General features: G+C 41.2%; 2 protein-coding genes across 3 annotated transcripts; both read left to right on the top strand.

The window, feature by feature from the left end:
• The first annotated feature begins 4,636 nt into the window (after positions 1 to 4,636).
• gtf3c5 (general transcription factor IIIC, polypeptide 5) lies at positions 4,637 to 13,718 on the top strand. The gene is made up of 11 exons (XM_004538435.3): positions 4,637 to 4,984; positions 7,595 to 7,793; positions 8,500 to 8,695; positions 8,803 to 8,986; positions 9,318 to 9,422; positions 10,005 to 10,119; positions 10,284 to 10,364; positions 10,579 to 10,667; positions 11,808 to 11,890; positions 12,328 to 12,470; positions 13,244 to 13,718. The coding sequence occupies exons 1-11, from the start codon at positions 4,787 to 4,789 to the stop codon at positions 13,432 to 13,434; spliced, it is 1,584 nt and encodes a 527-aa protein (XP_004538492.1). The 5' UTR covers positions 4,637 to 4,786; the 3' UTR covers positions 13,435 to 13,718.
• A 1,645-nt stretch (positions 13,719 to 15,363) lies between these two features.
• LOC101474786 (bile salt-activated lipase-like) lies at positions 15,364 to 18,761 on the top strand. Of its 2 annotated transcripts, none has more exons than XM_076886317.1 (11): positions 15,364 to 15,621; positions 15,891 to 16,038; positions 16,275 to 16,394; positions 16,463 to 16,660; positions 16,770 to 16,900; positions 17,000 to 17,107; positions 17,231 to 17,345; positions 17,487 to 17,673; positions 17,817 to 17,860; positions 17,989 to 18,020; positions 18,155 to 18,292. In XM_076886317.1, the coding sequence occupies exons 1-10, from the start codon at positions 15,556 to 15,558 to the stop codon at positions 18,009 to 18,011; spliced, it is 1,140 nt and encodes a 379-aa protein (XP_076742432.1). In that variant the 5' UTR covers positions 15,364 to 15,555; the 3' UTR covers positions 18,012 to 18,020; positions 18,155 to 18,292. The 2 variants fall into 2 exon arrangements, with proteins under 2 accessions (XP_076742432.1, XP_004538493.2); XM_004538436.5 differs by adding an exon at positions 18,478 to 18,761 and having other exon boundaries at positions 15,375 to 15,621; positions 17,817 to 18,020; positions 18,155 to 18,364.
• The last annotated feature ends 305 nt before the right edge of the window (positions 18,762 to 19,066 follow it).

Below are 19,066 nucleotides of genomic sequence, written 5' to 3'. Positions count from 1 at the left end.
AACTTCTGGTCTCAGATTTGCTTAAAAACCTTTCATCTAATCAGAAATCCCAGTCTTCAATTAATTCAATACAAAATATTACATAGAGTGCACTATACAGGTCATCGGATGTTCAAGATGGGCTTTACGTCTACCAACAACTGCTCACACTGCCAAACCAATTCACCGGACAATTATATCCACGCTCTTTGGTTCTGTCCACCAGTTCAGAAGTTTTGGCGCGAGATATGTGAAGACTTATCAAAGTGTCTGAAATGTAACATTCCAACTTCCCCCTTAGTGTGTTTGTTGGGCAGCTTAGATAATGTCACTTCAGAAAAGAATATAGCCCATATGGTTTTCACTGCCCTATGCATAGCCAAGAAAACAGTCCTCATGAACTGGAAAAATAAAAACAATCTTAATTCTAACCAATATAGAAATTATCTATTAGATTATGTAACCCATATCAACTACTGCCTGTCACATGACCCACGTCAGCTGATTTGAGGTCCCTCTTCTGATTGGCTCCTTTCACGTCGCGGCAACTCTGAAAACCGGCTGTGGAGGGATACTTCCGGGTTCGACTCCTGCTGTGGCTGTGAGCTTATGGCATTTAGAGCGGTATTGGAAAACAAAGCGTTTTCTCTCCTCAATTCATCTTTAAACTTTAAACTCGGCGGTAAGTGTCCTTAATATCTTACAACCTTTAGTTGTCAGTAACCAGCCGATCGTTTTCGCGATTAAAAAATGACTTTGTGCGGCGGCGTTCCCACCGCGAGCAGAACTTCGGTTCAAAAACCGCTGTTTTTGAACACTTCTGTTTACTTAAGCATTTTTATGGGCTTACTTTGAAACAAAGTGCGATTGAATGATTATTGTTATGTGTTGCCTTGAATTCGGCTATGCTGTCTGTTAGACAGTGGTTTTTCTTTATTGTTGTTTTTGTATTGTTTGTAGCGAACGCTACTGGAATGTATAGATTAAGCTACGTAGCCAAGATGATTAATGATTTAACTGTTGTACATTGATTGATGATGATTTATGATTTGCATTGTTACCTAGACTTGCAGAAGAATATATTTGTTTACCGGTAAACTGAATCGAACTTGATGTGCTAATGGACATTTTTCTGACCTACAGGTCAGGTTTTTTTTCCCCTTTGAATTGATCTTCTTCATATTGAAGTGGCGAGCCGGTGGGACCATTCTTTGTTTTCCCCTCTTTTCCCCCACTTAGCCGTCTTTGGATTACGGACATATTTCCCATTGTATGAAGCTGGACCCTAAGGAGGAATACCTTAAAAGTGAACTTTAAAAAGAAAAGGACCAAAAAAAAAAAAAAAGGGACTCTTAGCAAAAGGACTCTTGCACAGAAAAATCACAGCATTGATTTATTATTTAATTGTGGACATTTACGTTGTGTGTTGTGTTAATTATTTTGTTCCATTTCCCCTTTCCCCTATTTATTCAATATATTTTTGGTACAAGACATTGCAGTTTTTGGTCTCATCATTCACACCATCTAGGCTCCATAAAGAACTATTTCTTCTGCGCGTCAGTCAGTAAATTCATCCATTGACATAAACTAGTCCTTTAATAACTTAGCGTTACAATTACATTAGTCTTGATACAGCCTCTGCCACCACATCAGATCAATTGCTCTGGGCTCCTTTGATCAGCTTCATCACCTAGTGGGGGTGGGGGGTCATAGTTTGGTCCCGCCTTCACTGTTGTGATTGGTGTGGGGGTAGGGACAGGCTTAGGGCGTCGGGGGGTTCCCCGGAGGCATCTTTCTTGGGGGGCTCAACCCGGGGTAGCGGTCATGTCCAATTAGGGGCTCTGTTGGCTCTCAGGTGACTGTTTCCTCGTGGCTGCGTGCAGCGGGGCTAGGGGAGGGTCTGTGCTGACGGACATGGGTTACTGACCTGGTAGCCTGGCTGCCCCTGGGTGGGTCCGGGATGGGCGTGAGGTTCTGGGGGTGCTCCGTCTCTGGGCTGGGGCCCTGGCCGGGCCTCGGGGGCTTGGGTCCTGGTTGGTGTGCTGCCGGGGTTGTGGGTGCATGGGGGCCCATCCCTGGCGCAGGGTGCCGCCGATGCGTCGAGCCACCTGGGGGGCTCTTCAACTGGTGGGGGAGGTTGTCACATCTTTCTTCTCTTCAGGAACTCTCTCTGCAGGAGGGGGAGATACAGGAGAGGTGGAGGAAGATCTCAGCCTGGGTGTTTATTGTCTTATGTAGTCTGGAAGAGGAGTGGATGGTGGGGTGGGTGCAGTTTTCTCTGGTGGGGTTGGGTGGACTGTCCCGGGCTCTGTGGGGCCGGGCGGCGCTGCTGCACTGGGCCCCGGTCTGGATGGGCCTGGGCCCCTTTCCCGGGCGGGTCGCGGAGTATGGGGGTGCCTACTGGGGTCAGCGGGGGAGCTGGCCCCAGGGAGGGGTCACTTGCCCCTCCCTTCCTTCCCTCCCCATCTCCAGCTGCCTCCCTCTTCCCGCTCCACCACAACCACCCACACATGCAGGACCTTGGAGTAGGGGTATGTCACCAGGGTGCAGAGGAGGCTCCCCCCCCCCCCCCCCCCCCCCCCCCCCTTCTGTCCCCTTCTGGCTGCCTCTGCCTCAATTTTATCCTACAACTTAGACATTCACATTACTCACACTCACGGGCGTGTCACTGCAACTCCCCCTGGCTTCTGCTCCGCAGCTGCTGAGTGAGCCTTCATCTGGGACTCTCCTCAGCTCTCTCTGGGACAGTGGCGCAGCTGCCCCTCTGTTGGTCTTCCTTGGTCTCTTGTGTTCTGGGGGCCTCTGGATGTCTGGAGTTTTGATCTCCTCCATACCTGCTTGATGCCCTGGAGGACGGGGCAGTGGCCCCCCCACACCCTCTAGCAGATTATTACATGAAGGAACCTTTTAAAAACAAGCGCGTCCATGCTCACAGGTGTACACACGGGTGATCACACCCACAAACTACACCCTTTTTGGCTCCTACCTCAAAGCACACTGTGTTCTGTTGATCTTATGTGCTGCACAATAATGTTTAATATGTAGTATTTACTGTCATATTCCCATATATCATTGTGATGTTGCTTATTCTATTACTCTTGTTCTCTTCTGCTTGTTTTCTTTTTTTCTTTCTCAACAGGTGACCCAGGTGATAGATGCATTTTTTTTTTATTTTTTTTTTCTGCCCATTCTGTTGGTTTTTGTTTTTTGCCCTTCTCCCCCGTCCCTCTTCTCAGCTGTCTCTCTTTCCCTCTTTCTTTCTTCCCTTCTTTCCCCCAGTCAAGTCTGTCCCGTATTCAGCAAGTGAAAATAAAATAAACAATAAAAGGTGAATCAAATGGACCATTATGGAAAGGCTGGGATGGTCAATTTGGTAAAGTAAATCCGTTGGGCATCTTTCTTTGCCTTTAGACAACAATTCTGATGGCAAAAGAGTCAAACGGGACAGGCAAAAAAAAAAAAAAAAGGCTGAAAAAAGCTTGTATTTATAGTGTTGTTATGGGATTTTAAGTTGTTTAAAATGAATTTATAAGTACACACCACTGTGTACTTATAAATTCACAGTGGTGTGTACTTATAAATCACAACAAACATTGTGAAGTCTGCAGACAACACAACTGTGGTTGGTCTCATCACTGACAATGACGAGTCTGCCTATAGAATGGAAATGGAGCAGCTGGAAGTGTGGTGTAGATCCCACAAGCTCACCATCAATGTGGACAAAACAAAGAAGATGGTGATCGATTTCATAAAGTCTGGCAGAGATCACCACACAGACCTCATCATAGATGGTGCTGCTGTCGAGAGGGTCAGCAGTGTTAAGTTCCTGGGTGTACACCTAGCTGATGACCCGTCCTTTTCCATTAACACCGCAGCAGTTATCAAAAAAGCACAAAGCGTCTCTACTCCCTCAGGAGACTCAGAAAAGCAGGATTCTCCACACTTCACCTCACACCATTGAAAACATCCTAACACAAAGTTTTACATATTGGTTTGACAATTGCAAGTCCTATGGGAAGTGTCAACTCAATAGGATTGTTAAGACTACCAGGAGGATTGTTGGTGTCCCTCTCTCGTCTCTGGAGGAGATCTACAAACAGCACTGCATATGCAGAGCTATCTCCATCATCAGAGACCCCCACCACCCCTCGCATAGCCTGTTCTACCTCCTGCCGTCTGACAAGAGGTACAGGAGCATCAGCTGCAGAACCACCAGGATGCTGGAAGGGTTCTTTGCACAAGCTGTGAGACTGATAAACAGACTGTGCCCCCTCCCCACCCACTCAGCTATTCACACAGCTACACTATGAGGTCCACAAAGGGACTGTAATGCCCCCGCACGCATGCACACAGACACACAGACTACCTAATTTAACCATCCCTTTCTGTGAAAGGACTGCTTCTACCTACCCAAATGAATGTGACTTGAGTTTGTTTTATAACTTAGATTTTATGTCATTTATCCATACCCATTGTTGCAATTTATTACTGCCTTTTTAAGCTTATTCTTTTTTAAACTGTATTGTTTATTGCACTGTAGACGCTGGCGAGAAACACTATTTCGTTTTTGCCTGGGTTACACCATACAAAATGACAATAAACTTCTTGAGTCTTGAGTCCTGATTTTGAAAGGCTACCGGAACGTCATGCGTGCTGAAATGTTTCCGCCCGGAGTTATTTTGGACTTGAACACATGCTCGTACGGCTGTTGGTGCAGGAGTTAGATGTGTTTTCTTTCGTGTTCTTTTTGGCTAAAGTAGTTGGTTCATTACATTACTCTTAATTTTTAGTCAGCTAAGGAGTCAGTATGGCGGATATGAGGGACGCGAAGCTGGATTTTACTCTCAAAGAGCTGACGTTTCCCGCCGAACACGAGGATGTCCCGGGAAGCTCGTCCACCGTGGAGCTCCAGGACAAGAAGTTGGTGTGTGTGGAGTATCCGGGGGTCTTCAGCAGCGCGGACAGGATGCTGGCCACTTTGGGTGGTGAACAAAAAGTAACAAAAGTAAGCGGAAAGTAAGCTGGGACACAGATCAGTCTCGGGCTTTTATTTTGAAAACCATTGTGTCGGCTAATGAGCGCATAGAAAATATATTTTCATTTTTTTTAAACATTGTAACTTAAATACATCGCTTTATTTGATGTATCGCTTTATTTACTTGGTGTTTTAAACTATATCAGTTACAGTCTTTCAGCATTTTGTAATTCAAGTGGTCTGTGAGGAAAACCGGGATCTTTTCAGGCTTTGGATCAGCGCTGTAAAACGCATTTTAGGGCTGGGTCTCCTATACAGTTCCAGTTTAAAATCAAGCTGGCCACACCTCCCTATAATTTACTCTTTCTATATTAAATGTAAAGACGTAAACGTGTGTCCTGAAAACCTCCACATTTTCACATGTAATGAACCATCTACACCTTGATAGTACATGGTTGGACCCCCTTTTACCTTCAGAACTGCTTTAATAGTTTGTGCCATACATTAAACACGCTGCTGGATATAGTCCTCAGAGATTTTGGTCCATATTGGTATGATAGCATCACACTGTTGCAGATTTGTCAGCGTCACGTTCATGATGCAAATCTCCTGTTGCACCACATGCAAAGCTGCTCTTTTGGATTGACTTCTGCTTACTGTAGAGCCCATTTCAGTGCAGTGAAACCAATTTTAGATGATCTTTGAGCTTTGTGACATGGACCGTCACATCAGAATCTTGCCGGAGACAGTTTTCCAGTCATCTGTTGTTCAATTTCTGTGACAATGTGTGAACCATAACCTCAATTTCCTGTTCTTAGATGATAGTAGTGGCATCAGGTGTGGTCTTCTGCTCCCATAGCTCATTTGCTTCAGAGTTCGATGCGTTTTGCATTCATTGATGCTCTTCTGCAAAACATGGTTGTAATGAGCAGTTGTTTGAATTACTGTTTGAGTTGCTGCCATGTGATTGACTGATTAGATGAGCAGTTGAACACGACCAGTGAGTATATGTGTATGCATATAAAACATGAGCCTAAGTAAAAAAAAAAAAATAATAAATCCTATTTTTCAACTCCACTAAAATTTGCCAGTCATCAGAAGGTATTATTCCCTGTTAAATGAGTTTGATGCCTTAATGACTGAACCATTAACAAAACAGATGAAGGGCAGCCTGAGATATTTTAAGAAGAAAAAAAGATTCATTGCAACAATGTGTCTGAGCTTTTCCTCATTCAGTACATGCAACACGCAGCACCTGTATAAAAAAGGCCAAAGCCGACTGTACTTCCTCAGGAGGCTGAGGTCTTTCAACATCTGCAGGAAGCTCCTGAGGATGTTTTACCAGTCAGTGGTCGCAGGAGTCCTTTTCTATGGCGTGGCATGCTGGGGGAGCAGCACAGCAAAGAAGGACTCATCCAGGCTGGAGAAACTAATCAGGAAGGTGGGCTCTGTGGTCGGCATGAAGCTGGACACTCTGGTGACAGTGGCAGAGAAGAGGACCTTAAAGAAACTGATGGACATTATGAACAATGCCGGGCATCCTCTGCACACGGTCGTAAACAATCAGAGGAGCCTATTCAGCGACAGGCTGCTTCTCCCAAAGTCAAAAACCAACAGACTTAAAAACTCCTTTGTCCCACACGCCATCAGACTGTTTAACTCCTCACTGGAGGGGAGAGGGAGGAGAAACAGGAGGACAAAGGAGGGGGGAACAACTGAGTTGTAGGGGCTTTTCTACACTGTGCAATATTTGCAATATTTGGTTTTTGTTTTGTTTTTTTTCTTATATTTGACTGTGCAATAATCACTGTGCAATATACTCACTCAAATGAGCAATCCTGTTTATCCATATTGTATATTCTGTATCTATATATGTGTATATATGGTGTATTTATTCTTATATCCTTACTCTCATTCCCCTTAATGTATCTGTAACTTGCAACTTCTTTCGGTGCTTTGCTACTGGAAACTGAATTTTCCGGAGGAACCCACCCGAGGGATTAATAAAGTTTCATCTAATCTCTAATCTAATCTACATCTGCTGAATGAGGAAAAGCTCATTCATGACCACCAGAACCTAGGATCACAGTGGAAAGGCAATAAACTGTAACACCAGTTGTTTTTTCCATCTTTATGATTATAACAACAACATTTTAACATTTTTAACCTTCCAGATAAAAAATCTGTCACGAAGGGAGGAAGGCCATTCGTAAATTGTTACCCAAACAATTAGCACAAATTATTAGAATTATTTTGCCTTTTACCTTCTTTAGCTCCAATCCTTTGAAGACTTTCTCATGAGCGCCCTCTCCTGCAACCTGGCTTAATTACAGCCAGGTGCACTGGCTCCCATAGGTTGAAACAGAGAAATTTGAATGCTGTGCTCCACTGAGATACACAAATAACAAGTTGGTATTTAAATTTCTTTGAAGTTTAAATATTTCATAAAACATATGAAACATACGTTCCTGCCCTTGGTTGTAGCTTTGTGGGATTGGAGGGGAGAGCTGTTTTATTTAAAATGTATTGTCTATTTTGCATGTTAAATTGTTTTTTTTTTGTGGGTAATTAACTGATACTCAAATCTTTCTCACTTTTGTGGTTAATACCTGTACCCTTTATTTCCCATTAATCCCACAGACCTATTCCAACCCCAGCAAGCGTCTCGAGCTGCGTTACCGGCCCCAAGACCCTTTCTGTCACTCACTGTACGGAAACCGCGTCTCATCAGGCAACCTCCTCCTCAGAGTGCGACGGCGGGCGCGAAAAAATGACCCCAAGGATGCTGAAATCCACATGGACATGCTCGGAGTCATTGGAACCACATACAAATTCACGGGTGTGTCTCTCAGTTATCCACCTGTAGCATAATAAAGTGTTAATTTTGTTCGCCTTTGGTCCTCTTTCAATGTTTGGTTTCACTTTTTTAAGAATCTCTAATATTTATTCGTTCCTCATACAGTTTATACGTAATTTAGTCATGATGATCTTACCGATGTGGCATCTTGATCATGTTAAAAGTGAGAATTTAAACAATCAAAGGAAATCCAGTTTGACTGATGCTGTACATGTTTACTACAGTGCCCTCCAGTGGCCAAATGGCAGATTTATTTATTTACTTTTTGTTTTAGACAACTTAGGAAGATTGCTTCAGACATCAAATGCCAGCACATGAAACAAGGAGATGAAATATGAAGATTATCGGTGCAATTTATTGGGCGCAGAATTTCTTTTTTTTTTCTTTCAATGAAATTCAGTAATGGGGGGTCACATCTGTGGGAATTATATTATATATTGTCTTGACACGGGGACCCTCCCATGATCTTACCAAACATAATATTAACTTGTTTTAGGCAGTGGTTTCTGGCATGCCACACTTCTGAAAGCGAAAAATGTCCATGCCCTCAATCCCTTTGTCTTAAATTCCAGCATGGCAATGCTTTCTGTCACAGGGTGGTTTGATCTCAGACAGAAGATGACAGCGTATCAGAAAAAGTACAAATAATGCAAGTGACAATGTTTGTTCTGATGTTTGCCGTTTGCAGGGCTGGCAGACTTCCAGTGCCTCGCTGTGCATTCAGAAGGTGGAAAACATACGTCTTTGTATGACAAAATCATCCTCCGCAAACCCGAGAGTCAAGAGTTCTTTGAGCAGCCCATGCCTTACTTTCTCCCCCCACCCATCTTCTCACGCCTCGACAGTCCCGTGGATTATTTCTATCGGCCTGACGTCCATCTAAAGTTAGTAAACCACTGTAAACCCCCAAACAGCAATATTGGGAAGCCTTTATCGATCTTTAGTTTCAGGGTGATACCTATAATATTTCACCTCTTTTTTGCGTTTGTAGCCAAATGCCAGGTGACAGTAAGAATTTCATTGGTTTAAATCGCGCTGGCCGGCCCCACAACGCCATTTTTGTCAGCTTCACTGATCCCGTCGTGCCTGCAGAGTGCCTCGAGGCAGCTAAAGTGACCTGGAAGCGAATCTGCATGAATGAGTGTGACAAGAAGGCTGAAGAGCAGCTGAAAAAGGTGTGTCCAGCACTCAGCCACACTCTGATTGCAAGGGTCACTAGTTGATAAGCGCAGGAACTGAGGGGAGATTGCACAGCTGTATTTACATCTGCTCGGACACTTTGAAAACTCTGTCTTGTTGTGTTTTTTGGCTCACAATCTGCATCTACTGGTATTTTTGTTCATTTTCCATCACCTGATTTCAGAAGCGCAGGTCAACCAACAATAATCAGCAGTTTTCTCTCCAAAATAGCAAAATGTTACAAGGCTATCTTTTATATAATGTTACATAAATATTGCTTTCCATCATGTTTGGTTATTATCTAATCTCAAAATACTTTGCACCTAGATGTTTGAGAGCCGGCCCATCTGGTCACGGAACGCAGTCAAAGCCAACATCAACCTCCACCCTGATAAACTGAAGCTGCTGCTGCCCTTCTATGCCTACTACATGGTGAGGTTATCAACGACTTCACTCAGGTGTTTTGAAATATTGAAATTTTAATTAAAAAAATCTGCTGTACTTACTCAGTCTGCCCTAAAATCTTAGAAATGTCTGTGTTTGCTTCCATTTTAATCAAATACCAGTGATATTGTCATGAATAAGAATGTACACTTATACAACTGTGTAGTGAATGAAATACTTAAAAAGACAAATTTAACCTATTAATATTTAATTTACTGCATAGCAATAAGCAGAATTTATATTTGTAGGGTGAATTTAAGCTTAGAGGTAATTTAGCTATAATAGTTTACTTTACATTTCCCTATTTGGCTAAAAGTTTAGCCATTGGTTTAAGGCTATGACTTATTTAATATGACACTGAATAAGTAATATCCATTTACTATACAACATTGAATCAAGTCAAAGCCTAAAATGCCACAAGTCCTAAAAAATAAATGCTCAAAAGTAATAAAGATTACTAGATTACATGCTTTTGTTGATATTATTATGTCCATCTGCTGGATGAGAGACTTGTGCAGTCTCTCATTTCCTGTAAAAAGAGATTAACATAGGTAGACTTTTTGTATGTAGGTGACAGGGCCGTGGAGAAGCCTGTGGGTGAAGCTCGGCTACGATCCCCGAAAGACCCCAGAGGCCAAAAAATATCAGATGCTGGATTTCAGGATCCGTTGTAGCTCCAAGCACGGTGAGAGCAGGATTTCTCCGTTTCTGTTGAAACTTTTTCTACATTTAACATCAGCGTTTGTGTTTCAAAAGGGCAAAAAACAAACTTGAGCAATTTAGTCATTTTGCAAAATCAGCTAGTTTGTTATGATGAGCATTTTTGATTTCATTTGTTCCCATTTTTAGGCTACTTGCTATCCAACATACCAATAAAAGCCAAGAGAAGCTCCCTGAACTACAGTCTGCCAAACACATTAAACAAGTCGGGTAAGTGTTTTAGAAGTATGGAGGATAATGCACACAAATATTATTTGTGAGCCTATCAGAGCCTCTGATTTGCACATATATTCACACAAAAGGGAGAGCGGTGAGTGCAGTGTATGAATTGTCAAGACTCAAGTGTTTTAAAAGTAACCTTGTTACTAAGTTAGTAAATGAAGTCATTGCTCTATTCAGTGTTGTGCTGTCCTTTTTTCCCCAGCACCCCAGCCAGCTAGTGTGATGGATCTTCCCACTCAGGAGGGTCCCAGCAGCAGTCGAGATCCAGCTCCAGTCACATACCAGCTGAAGGTCAGTGACCATTATCAGAGCAAACATGCCAGATGTTTTAAGCACACACACCTTCTATAGTTACAATATCAGGCTTTAAAAAAACATTTTTGATAACACTTATATTTAGGCTTGATGAGGTACGCTTCCCATGATGTACTTCTCCTTCATTCCCCTCATTTTACTCCTCGTGTTTTTATAAGCCTCTGTTGATAGTCAGTAGGTTTTGTTTGCTCTCTCAGAAGTTGTGTTTGGTGCTGCTTGTTAATTGTTTTTTATATGTTCATATTTTCCGTTATATTTTTCCCCATCCAGTCAGAGCCTTGAACCTAGTTTTTCTGCCGTGTCTTCCTGTTAAACAAACCTCTTGCAGGATGGGGAGGGGATTTTTCATTTTGAAATTCTCTCTATTTTTGTGTCTTTAGAATATAAAGCACTGTAAGGTGACCATTGTTGTAAACTGGGGCTTTGTAAATAGAACTAAATTGAACCCAACTTGAATTAAAGCTCTCCTTCTTCATGGGACCCTGAGTATTCTTCTAGAAGCATGCTTAAAAAAGAATATATGATGGGATGAATTTCATGATTGTATGGCCAGAGTTTACAGTATTGTGCAAAGGTCTTGAGTCTGAAGCCATGCCTTATTTCTTTACATTTCGCTTGAAATACATACAGCATTTAAAGACTGAAACAGCTCTGGGGAGGCCAATCCATGACATGATTTTCTATCTTTTACTGTTTGGAAGTGGGTCGGGGATCATGCTGAAAACCGAACTGCTGTCAGTTGGATACTTTCCAGATCCCACTGCATGTTGGATTAAAATCTAAACACGCATTTCTGTGTTTATAATTCAGTCAGTTTTGACAAGACACCACTGGCTGAAATGCAGCCCCAAATAATGACAGAGACGCCACCGTGTTTTACAGATGACACTCAAAAGGAAATGAGGGGTGGATCAAAACTTTAGCCCAGTGCTGTATATTCTGTTCATTTATTGAAATCTTTTTTTTTTTTTCTTTTTTTGAACACATTGACATTTCTATAGCATGATAGTGAAAATGCCTGAAGCTACAAAGGCATTTAATGACAGTTTAAATGCAAGCTGTCTTGCAAAAAAAGTAATGGAGAAGCTGTCTGTGTCCTCTATTTCATCTCCACAGGAATCATCCTACATTTTCAGAGAGGGCATGCTGCCTCCTCACAGACAAATGTTTTACCAGGTCTGTGATTTGGATGTGGAAAGGTAATACACAGTAATGTTCATAACGGTCATATCTACTCGCATCTGTCATCATTTTTCATCTAAATAAAGTTGATCAAACTGATGTCTGGGTTTTCCACAGGTCCTTTCACCTAACTCCTAAAAATGTTGTTATCTAAAGATTCTCAAAGAGTAGATTTAACTGCTTTTCAGATATATTTTGTATACTCCGAAGTGCTGGCTGTTTCTGTTTTTGGTGGGATAAGAGAAGATAGCAAGATGTGCTAATGTTAATAGGGAGGAAAACATGAATGTACGATTCTGTGAAATTATTTTTTATGAATACATAACAGGAGCAACAATGAATAAGATTTTATTATTTTAAAGTATCCAGTGTAGCATTTTAATTATCTGGTGGATTTATCAAATATGTCGTGGTTCCATTAGAATGACTAATGTAAGCGTTTGCCATTTTGCAGCATCCAAAAGGAGATCGAGCAGAACAACGGAAACGAGCAGCACTGTGACGAGCGTGACGGCTGGTGTGTCGTTGGCACCACAGACAAGCTGAGGGACATGATCTCAGCCATGATCAAGGCGGTGATCAGAGCGCAGAAGCCAGGTAAGGAAAAAGTTGTGACGCTTATTACTGTGTAACCGCCTTGATCATTAGAGTATGTTAACTTGACACAGTGTGCACCCAGAACTTGTTTTACTTTTACTCCAAATCATGCCCTGCTTTTAGTTTAGTTTCTCACCTGATAGTTTTCTTTGCTCTTCTCTATTCATTAGCTGCAAAGTTTTTTCCCTCTAAGCCTACTTATGACCAGCAGTTACTCCAGTTACATAGTCTAGTTTTAAGTAAAAGAGTGTGAACAACAACTGGATGGACTGAACTATGTTCAGATATTAACGTTAGTCAACTGGTGGTCCAACTGAGATTGCAGCCCAGGCACCTTTGCTGGGCACCTTTCTCTTTCTGTCACTATCCAATATCTGCAAAATGCCAACAATAAATCTTTAAAAAAAAAACATCCATGTTTCGAGCAAAATTGGTTTTAGCAGCTCTTGTTATCCATTAATGTTTTCTTTGATAGTAGGTCAACTTTTTATGTTTTTGGTTCCATGATTGGAGTCACAATTCCTGCAGAAACATTGATGCCCTGCGTTGTTCTAATAGAAAAATGCTAACATGCTACCCTAAAAATAAACCTGTTTGTTTGTGCACTAACATTTTGAAGCACTGATTATGGATTATCATGACAAACCAAAACTCATAGACAAAACTTAACAGTGACTATTTTCAGTATTTGAAGTAAATGAGTCATGAACAAGACCACCTGGCACCCACTTTTTACTTTTTGGTTTTGGCTTTTTGTTCTGTTTGTCCTTCAGTGCTGCCGGAATTACCCAAAAGACGAAGACGTAAAGGCCAAAGCGTAAAAGATGTTTATGCAGAGGAGGAGGAAGATGAAGTGGGGGAGTATGAGAATAGGGAGGATGAAGAGGAGGATGAGGAAGATGAATTTCAGCCATCTGAAGGAAGTGAAAATGAGATGGAGACCGAAATTTTAGATTACATGTAACACAATAAAACCACGTGTTGACATAAATTTGACTGTTAATATGTTGTGTCATCAGTTTCTTTAAAAATGTGACCGTGTAAATAAAGAAATTATGTTCTTTTGAAAGGTTTGTGTAATAGTTGTGTTCCCTTTGCTGTTAATGTAGAGAAACCGTTTGTGTTTGCGTTTAAATTGACATTTTTGTTAGTTACAGTATAACTGGAGTTCACCATGGACACAAATAAAGGTTCAGTTTTTCTGACCAAATAACATTCATAACCAACATTAAAAATCGCCGGATGCCATGTCCTGTTGTTGTGGTCTTCCTCCTTTAGGCGTATTAAATTAAAGATTTAAAAAAAAGATAGCAAAGTAACTAATAAACGGGTAATTACTTAAAATTTGCAACAAACGACTACAAATTGAATTTTGAATTTTCGACCGTAAGGCCCAAAATTGAGATTCAAACCAAACAACACTGTTCCAGTCTCCTGTTTTAAGTTTTTTTTGTTTGTTTGTTTTTACTGAACAAGGCACTCAGAAAGTACATGAATAAAATATTTAGAGTGTTCAATTTGAACTATGAACTGCAAAACACTGAAGAACAACATGAACTTTGGTCCTGTACTTGTACTGTTTTTGTGGATCTCTTTTTTTTTCTAAATATGTTCAGGCATTTTGGGTAAATAGAGGAGCCCCAAAAAGCAGTTTCTCTTAAGCTGTAGTCAAAGACACTGCTGACACTTCTGCTGGCAATTCAGATAAATGTGAGAAGGCTGACACTCCTATTTGTTACAGATTCAGCAGAGAAAAGCAGCTCGCTGGGTGCGCAATGCCAAGAAAAAAAGCTCAATTCAGTTCATTTTTGTCCCAGTGAAACTCCCAGTGTTTCTGACGGAGAGTAAGTGGGGCTTGTGTCTAGACACTCAGCCTGAGGAATAAGTGAAGAGTTTTAGGGCGAACGTTTTGGCACCACACGCGCGGCTTTCAGCCATCCGAGCAAAGTGCCGTTTAGGACCTGGTCCTGATGACTTCATCTCCCGCTCCTAGAAATAAACTCTTTTAGCAGCAAATATCACAATCATGTTAATTCTTGTCCTGAAAGTGAAACTCTTACAAATACATATGCATGAGACCAGCCACCAAAACATCTCTGTTCACAACTTTCAGTCATAAAACTGACACTGTGGCGTTCTAGTAAATCCAGCAGCTTTCCAATGTCAAAAGCTGGTTTTGTGGTGCTGCTGCTGTCAGTTCATGTGGCCCTGAATGTTCCTTCTTTTTTAAAATTTTAACCTTTGAAATTAAGGAATATTTGGCTGTTCTTGTTTATACGACCAACACTGAAAAAAAGGGGGGTTGAACACGTTATGGTAAAGTCACATGCATGTTTTGTAGTCTATCTTCTGTATAGTTTTCACCCTGTTAAGGAGATACTAGTGTAAGGCTGTTCTGATTCTCAGCATACGCCTTGTCTTTTCCTTTGCAATTCTCCTGCCCACTTTTCCTTATCAGATGATAAGTAAGGAAAAACAGATATATATTGTGTCATGGTATTCCTTTTTTAATACACTGACTGTTTTTGAAGTTTTTGAAGTATTTAAACTAAATACAAGCCAAACACAATATTGGTGGCATCTGCACCTCCAGATATTCTTTAGATGTAGAGAAAACCTGCAAATAGAAGAAGTGCAGAACATAAAATAAAAAGAGACTATTTTTCTTTTTTTTCCCCAAGAAAGATTTTAATAACACCAGTTAACTCCAGCTAATTTTCACGAGTATGTATCGGAATTAGTTTTTCTGTTGACTAAGAATAAAAGTATTTGTGCTCCTTGTTTATCATTTGTAATTTTATTGTATATTTATAAATAATTATAAATAGCTTACCTACTTATTAGAGCAGACATTAAAAGAGATGTCTCATGATAACTACCATTAACCATTCTTTTTAGTCGATTTTGGTTTTCTAGTTAAATGTGGGGAAGTTTGGGGGAAGATGTAGTGTATACAAGGTGGTTAAATATTATTCAACAGTGAGAAAACCAGGGGCCACGGACTCCACGTTGGTCAGATGTTGTGCAATGTTGGTTCCTTTATAAAAGTCTGGCTGACAATCAGGGAAATTCTGACAGCTTGATCATGATGCTGAAGCTGGGGATTTTGTTTGCTGTTGCTGTTTTTCTGGAGACGGCCTCTGCAGCCTCTGTAAGTATCACATAAAATGTATTTTTCATGTTTACAGACTTTCTTTTGGATATCTCTAAAGGTTTCACTGTGCAGAATATGTTTCAAGTTCGGTTGTGCACTGATAATTCAGCTGTGACTGCGTGATTACAACATGTGTAATTTTGTTACACTAAGTGTTCAAATTGAAACATATTGTGCTCAATTTAATCAGTGTGGTAAAAAACCCAAACATCCATCTTTTTTTATGGCTCACATATTTAGTCCATTTATTGCCTTAATCTCTGTAGCTTGGCGTAGTGCAAACTGAGGGAGGGATGGTTGAGGGTGAAACAATTAGTCTTGGATTATCCCGTTCCATGGACATCTTCAAGGGAATTCCCTTTGCTGACATTCCTGGAAGGTTTGAGAAACCAAAGCGTCACCCTGGTTGGGGAGGTGGGTGGACAGCATTTTTCACTAGATTTGACCTCTTTAACAATTATGTTTGAAACTCACAGAAGCTTTTTCTGCTCATTTCCTTTTAAATATGTTTCATCTTCTGCTTGCAAAGTGAAATAAGTATTCGCTAAGGCCAGCTCTGTGTGAAGAAATATGTAATAATAACATACTTGATGCTTCATGGTAATCTTAAATGATAACACACTACTCTTTTAATGTGTGTTTCTGGTCAGGTGTTCTAAAGGCCACACAGTACAGAGACGAGTGCCTTCAGCTGAACTTCTTCCAGAATAGCTACGTAGGCAGTGAGGACTGTCTGTACCTTAACATTTGGGTTCCTCATGGCAGCTCAGGTAAAGACAGAAGCCAAAAATGTTTATATATTAAATTAGACCAGTGCTAACTGTCTTCATCCTTCTAGTATCTTCTGGTCTCCCTGTCATGGTTTGGATCTACGGAGGAGGCTTCATGATTGGAGGCTCCATGGGGCCTTACTACCTGGATAACTACATGTACTATGGAAAGGAGATAGCAGACAGAGGGAATGTTATTGTAGTGACACTTGGGTACCGTGTGGGACCTATGGGCTTCATGAGCACTGGAGATTCTGATTTACCTGGTAGGTACACACATCTTACAGAACCTGGTACATGCTGGACTGCCAATACAGAAATACTTCCATTTAAATAGTGATTCTTTCTACAAACTTGATTATATTTAATCCTCAGGAAACTACGGTTTGTGGGATCAGCAGGCCGCCATCGCCTGGGTGCACAGAAACATCCGCTCATTTGGAGGCGACCCTGACAACATCACCGTCTTTGGAGAATCTGCAGGTGGAGTTAGTGTTAGCTTCCAGGTGAGAGTATTTGTTCTTTTTCTGACCATCTATCCATAGGTGGAACTCATTTCAAAGCAGATAGTGAAATATGTATTTCTCCTGACATTCCACCTACAGACTCTCACTCCCCACAATAAAGGGATCATCAGGAGAGCCATCTCCCAGAGTGGGGTGGCACTTTGCCCCTGGGCACTCAACAGAGACCCTCGTAGGTTTGCTGAGGAGGTACATAGCAGCTTCTTTACATATAACCACTTTTCTTTTTTTTTTTGATCAAATAAGGAAATAATAATAGAAACATGCATAAAACATGGGGGTAATTACAGATAATTTGCACCCACTCTGCAGGTTGCTCGGAAGGTCAACTGCCCAACTGATAACAGAATGGCTTCCTGTCTGAAGATGACTGATCCTGGGACCCTAACAAAGGCGGGAACTGTGAATTTGCTCAGTTCACCTGATCGTAAGGACTACGTTCCACAAAACCTAATTTATACGTGATGAAAACAGTTCTGCTTAAATTACCCACCAAATTATATTCATACTAATTATTGCACAATTTCTGGCATATATATAATGATTTCTGATTGTGTGCATATCTTAGAGCCCCTTGTGTTGAACCTGGAGATAGCCCCTGTGATCGATGGTGATTTCTTGCCGGACGATCCTTCCAACTTGTTCCACAATGCAGCTGAAATTGACTACATTGCTGGAGTCAACAACATGGACGGGCATATGTTCACCAATTTTGATGTTCCATCAGTCAACCTTGATCTGGTTGTCACCCCTACGTGAGTTTGAGTGCTTTGATCAGCTTTGGAGTGATTTGGAATTGCATCATGAAACAATTTCAAACAACTTACACATCGCAAAACGGTAAACCATGATTTGGTGGCAGTAAGGAATTTTATCAGTTCTCTCTTTCTGATTGCAGTAACGATGTGAGGAGGCTTTTGGCTGCCTTGACAAAGGAGAAGGGTGAGTCTGGCCTGAACAATGCCTACTCCACGTATACCTCAAATTGGGGAAGTTTTCCCACCTGGGATACCATCAAGAAAACCATTGTTGATATTGAAACAGACTACATTTTCCTGGTTCCTACACAGGCTGCCCTTTATCTTCATGCTGACCATGCCACGTGAGAATGTGACCTTGAAATACAGATGTCACAGTTTATCTAATTAATTACTTACGAAATAAAAATACATATTTTTTTAGCAGTGGTGGAGTTATCATCACATTAATTTTCCTGTTCTTTTTGTCTCATCAAAGAACTGGTCGCACCTACTCCTACCTCTTCTCTGAGCCCAACCTTCTGGGCGGTCCTTTATTGCCCTACCCAAGCTGGATGGGAGCTGACCACGCTGACGACCTGCAGTACGTGTTTGGAAAGCCCTTCAGCTCACCACTTGTATACTGGCCAAGCCATCGCCGTGTCTCTGACTATTTGATCTCCTACTGGACCAACTTTGCCAAAACTGGGTATAATTCTGCAGACACAGATTTTTGCGTCAAAGAAATCAAACAACTGAATCACTTATTGTAATACAAATTAAAAACACATCAGTGATGTTTTCAATTTCTCTGATCAACAGAGATCCTAACAAGGGAGATTCAGCCGTGCCTGCTACCTGGCCAACATTCACCAGAAGTGGTGAAAAGTTCCTGGAGATCAATTCTGACATGAACCAGAATTACATAAGGCAGGAAATGAGGCTGCGTTATGTGCATTTCTGGACCAGCATCCTGCCCAGCCTTCCCACAGTCACCTCTGAATAAAGGGCATGTACTATTCACTGTGGACATGTGCAGACATGTAGATCTAAATAAAGTATCAGTATCAGTGCTAGTTCATGAAAAATAAACATATTAGAGAAAATATGGTTGTCTTAGTTTTATTTGATCAACTATCAGGGGTTTCTATAATGTTTTCATCATATCTATTTTAATTCTTTCTTTTTGATTATATTATCCCTCTGTTCAGCACTTTGGCAGACACTTGATGTGCTTTAAATGTGCTAAATAAAGATGACTTTTGAATTTGCACCTGAAGCTGTAAATATGTGGAGACAAAAGGGCTAGCAAGCTAATGATAGCTTCATACCTTGCAAAGTTAGTTTAAGCACCCTTAGCTCAAAGGCCAGTTCAATTCAATTCAATTCATGTTGTTAATACAACAATATA

Source organism: Maylandia zebra, linkage group LG7 (assembly GCF_041146795.1).
Source record: "Maylandia zebra isolate NMK-2024a linkage group LG7, Mzebra_GT3a, whole genome shotgun sequence".
Lineage (NCBI taxonomy): Eukaryota > Metazoa > Chordata > Actinopteri > Cichliformes > Cichlidae > Maylandia > Maylandia zebra.
The sequence above is the reverse complement of the archived record's forward strand: the minus strand, read 5'-3'. Positions and strand labels throughout refer to the sequence as shown.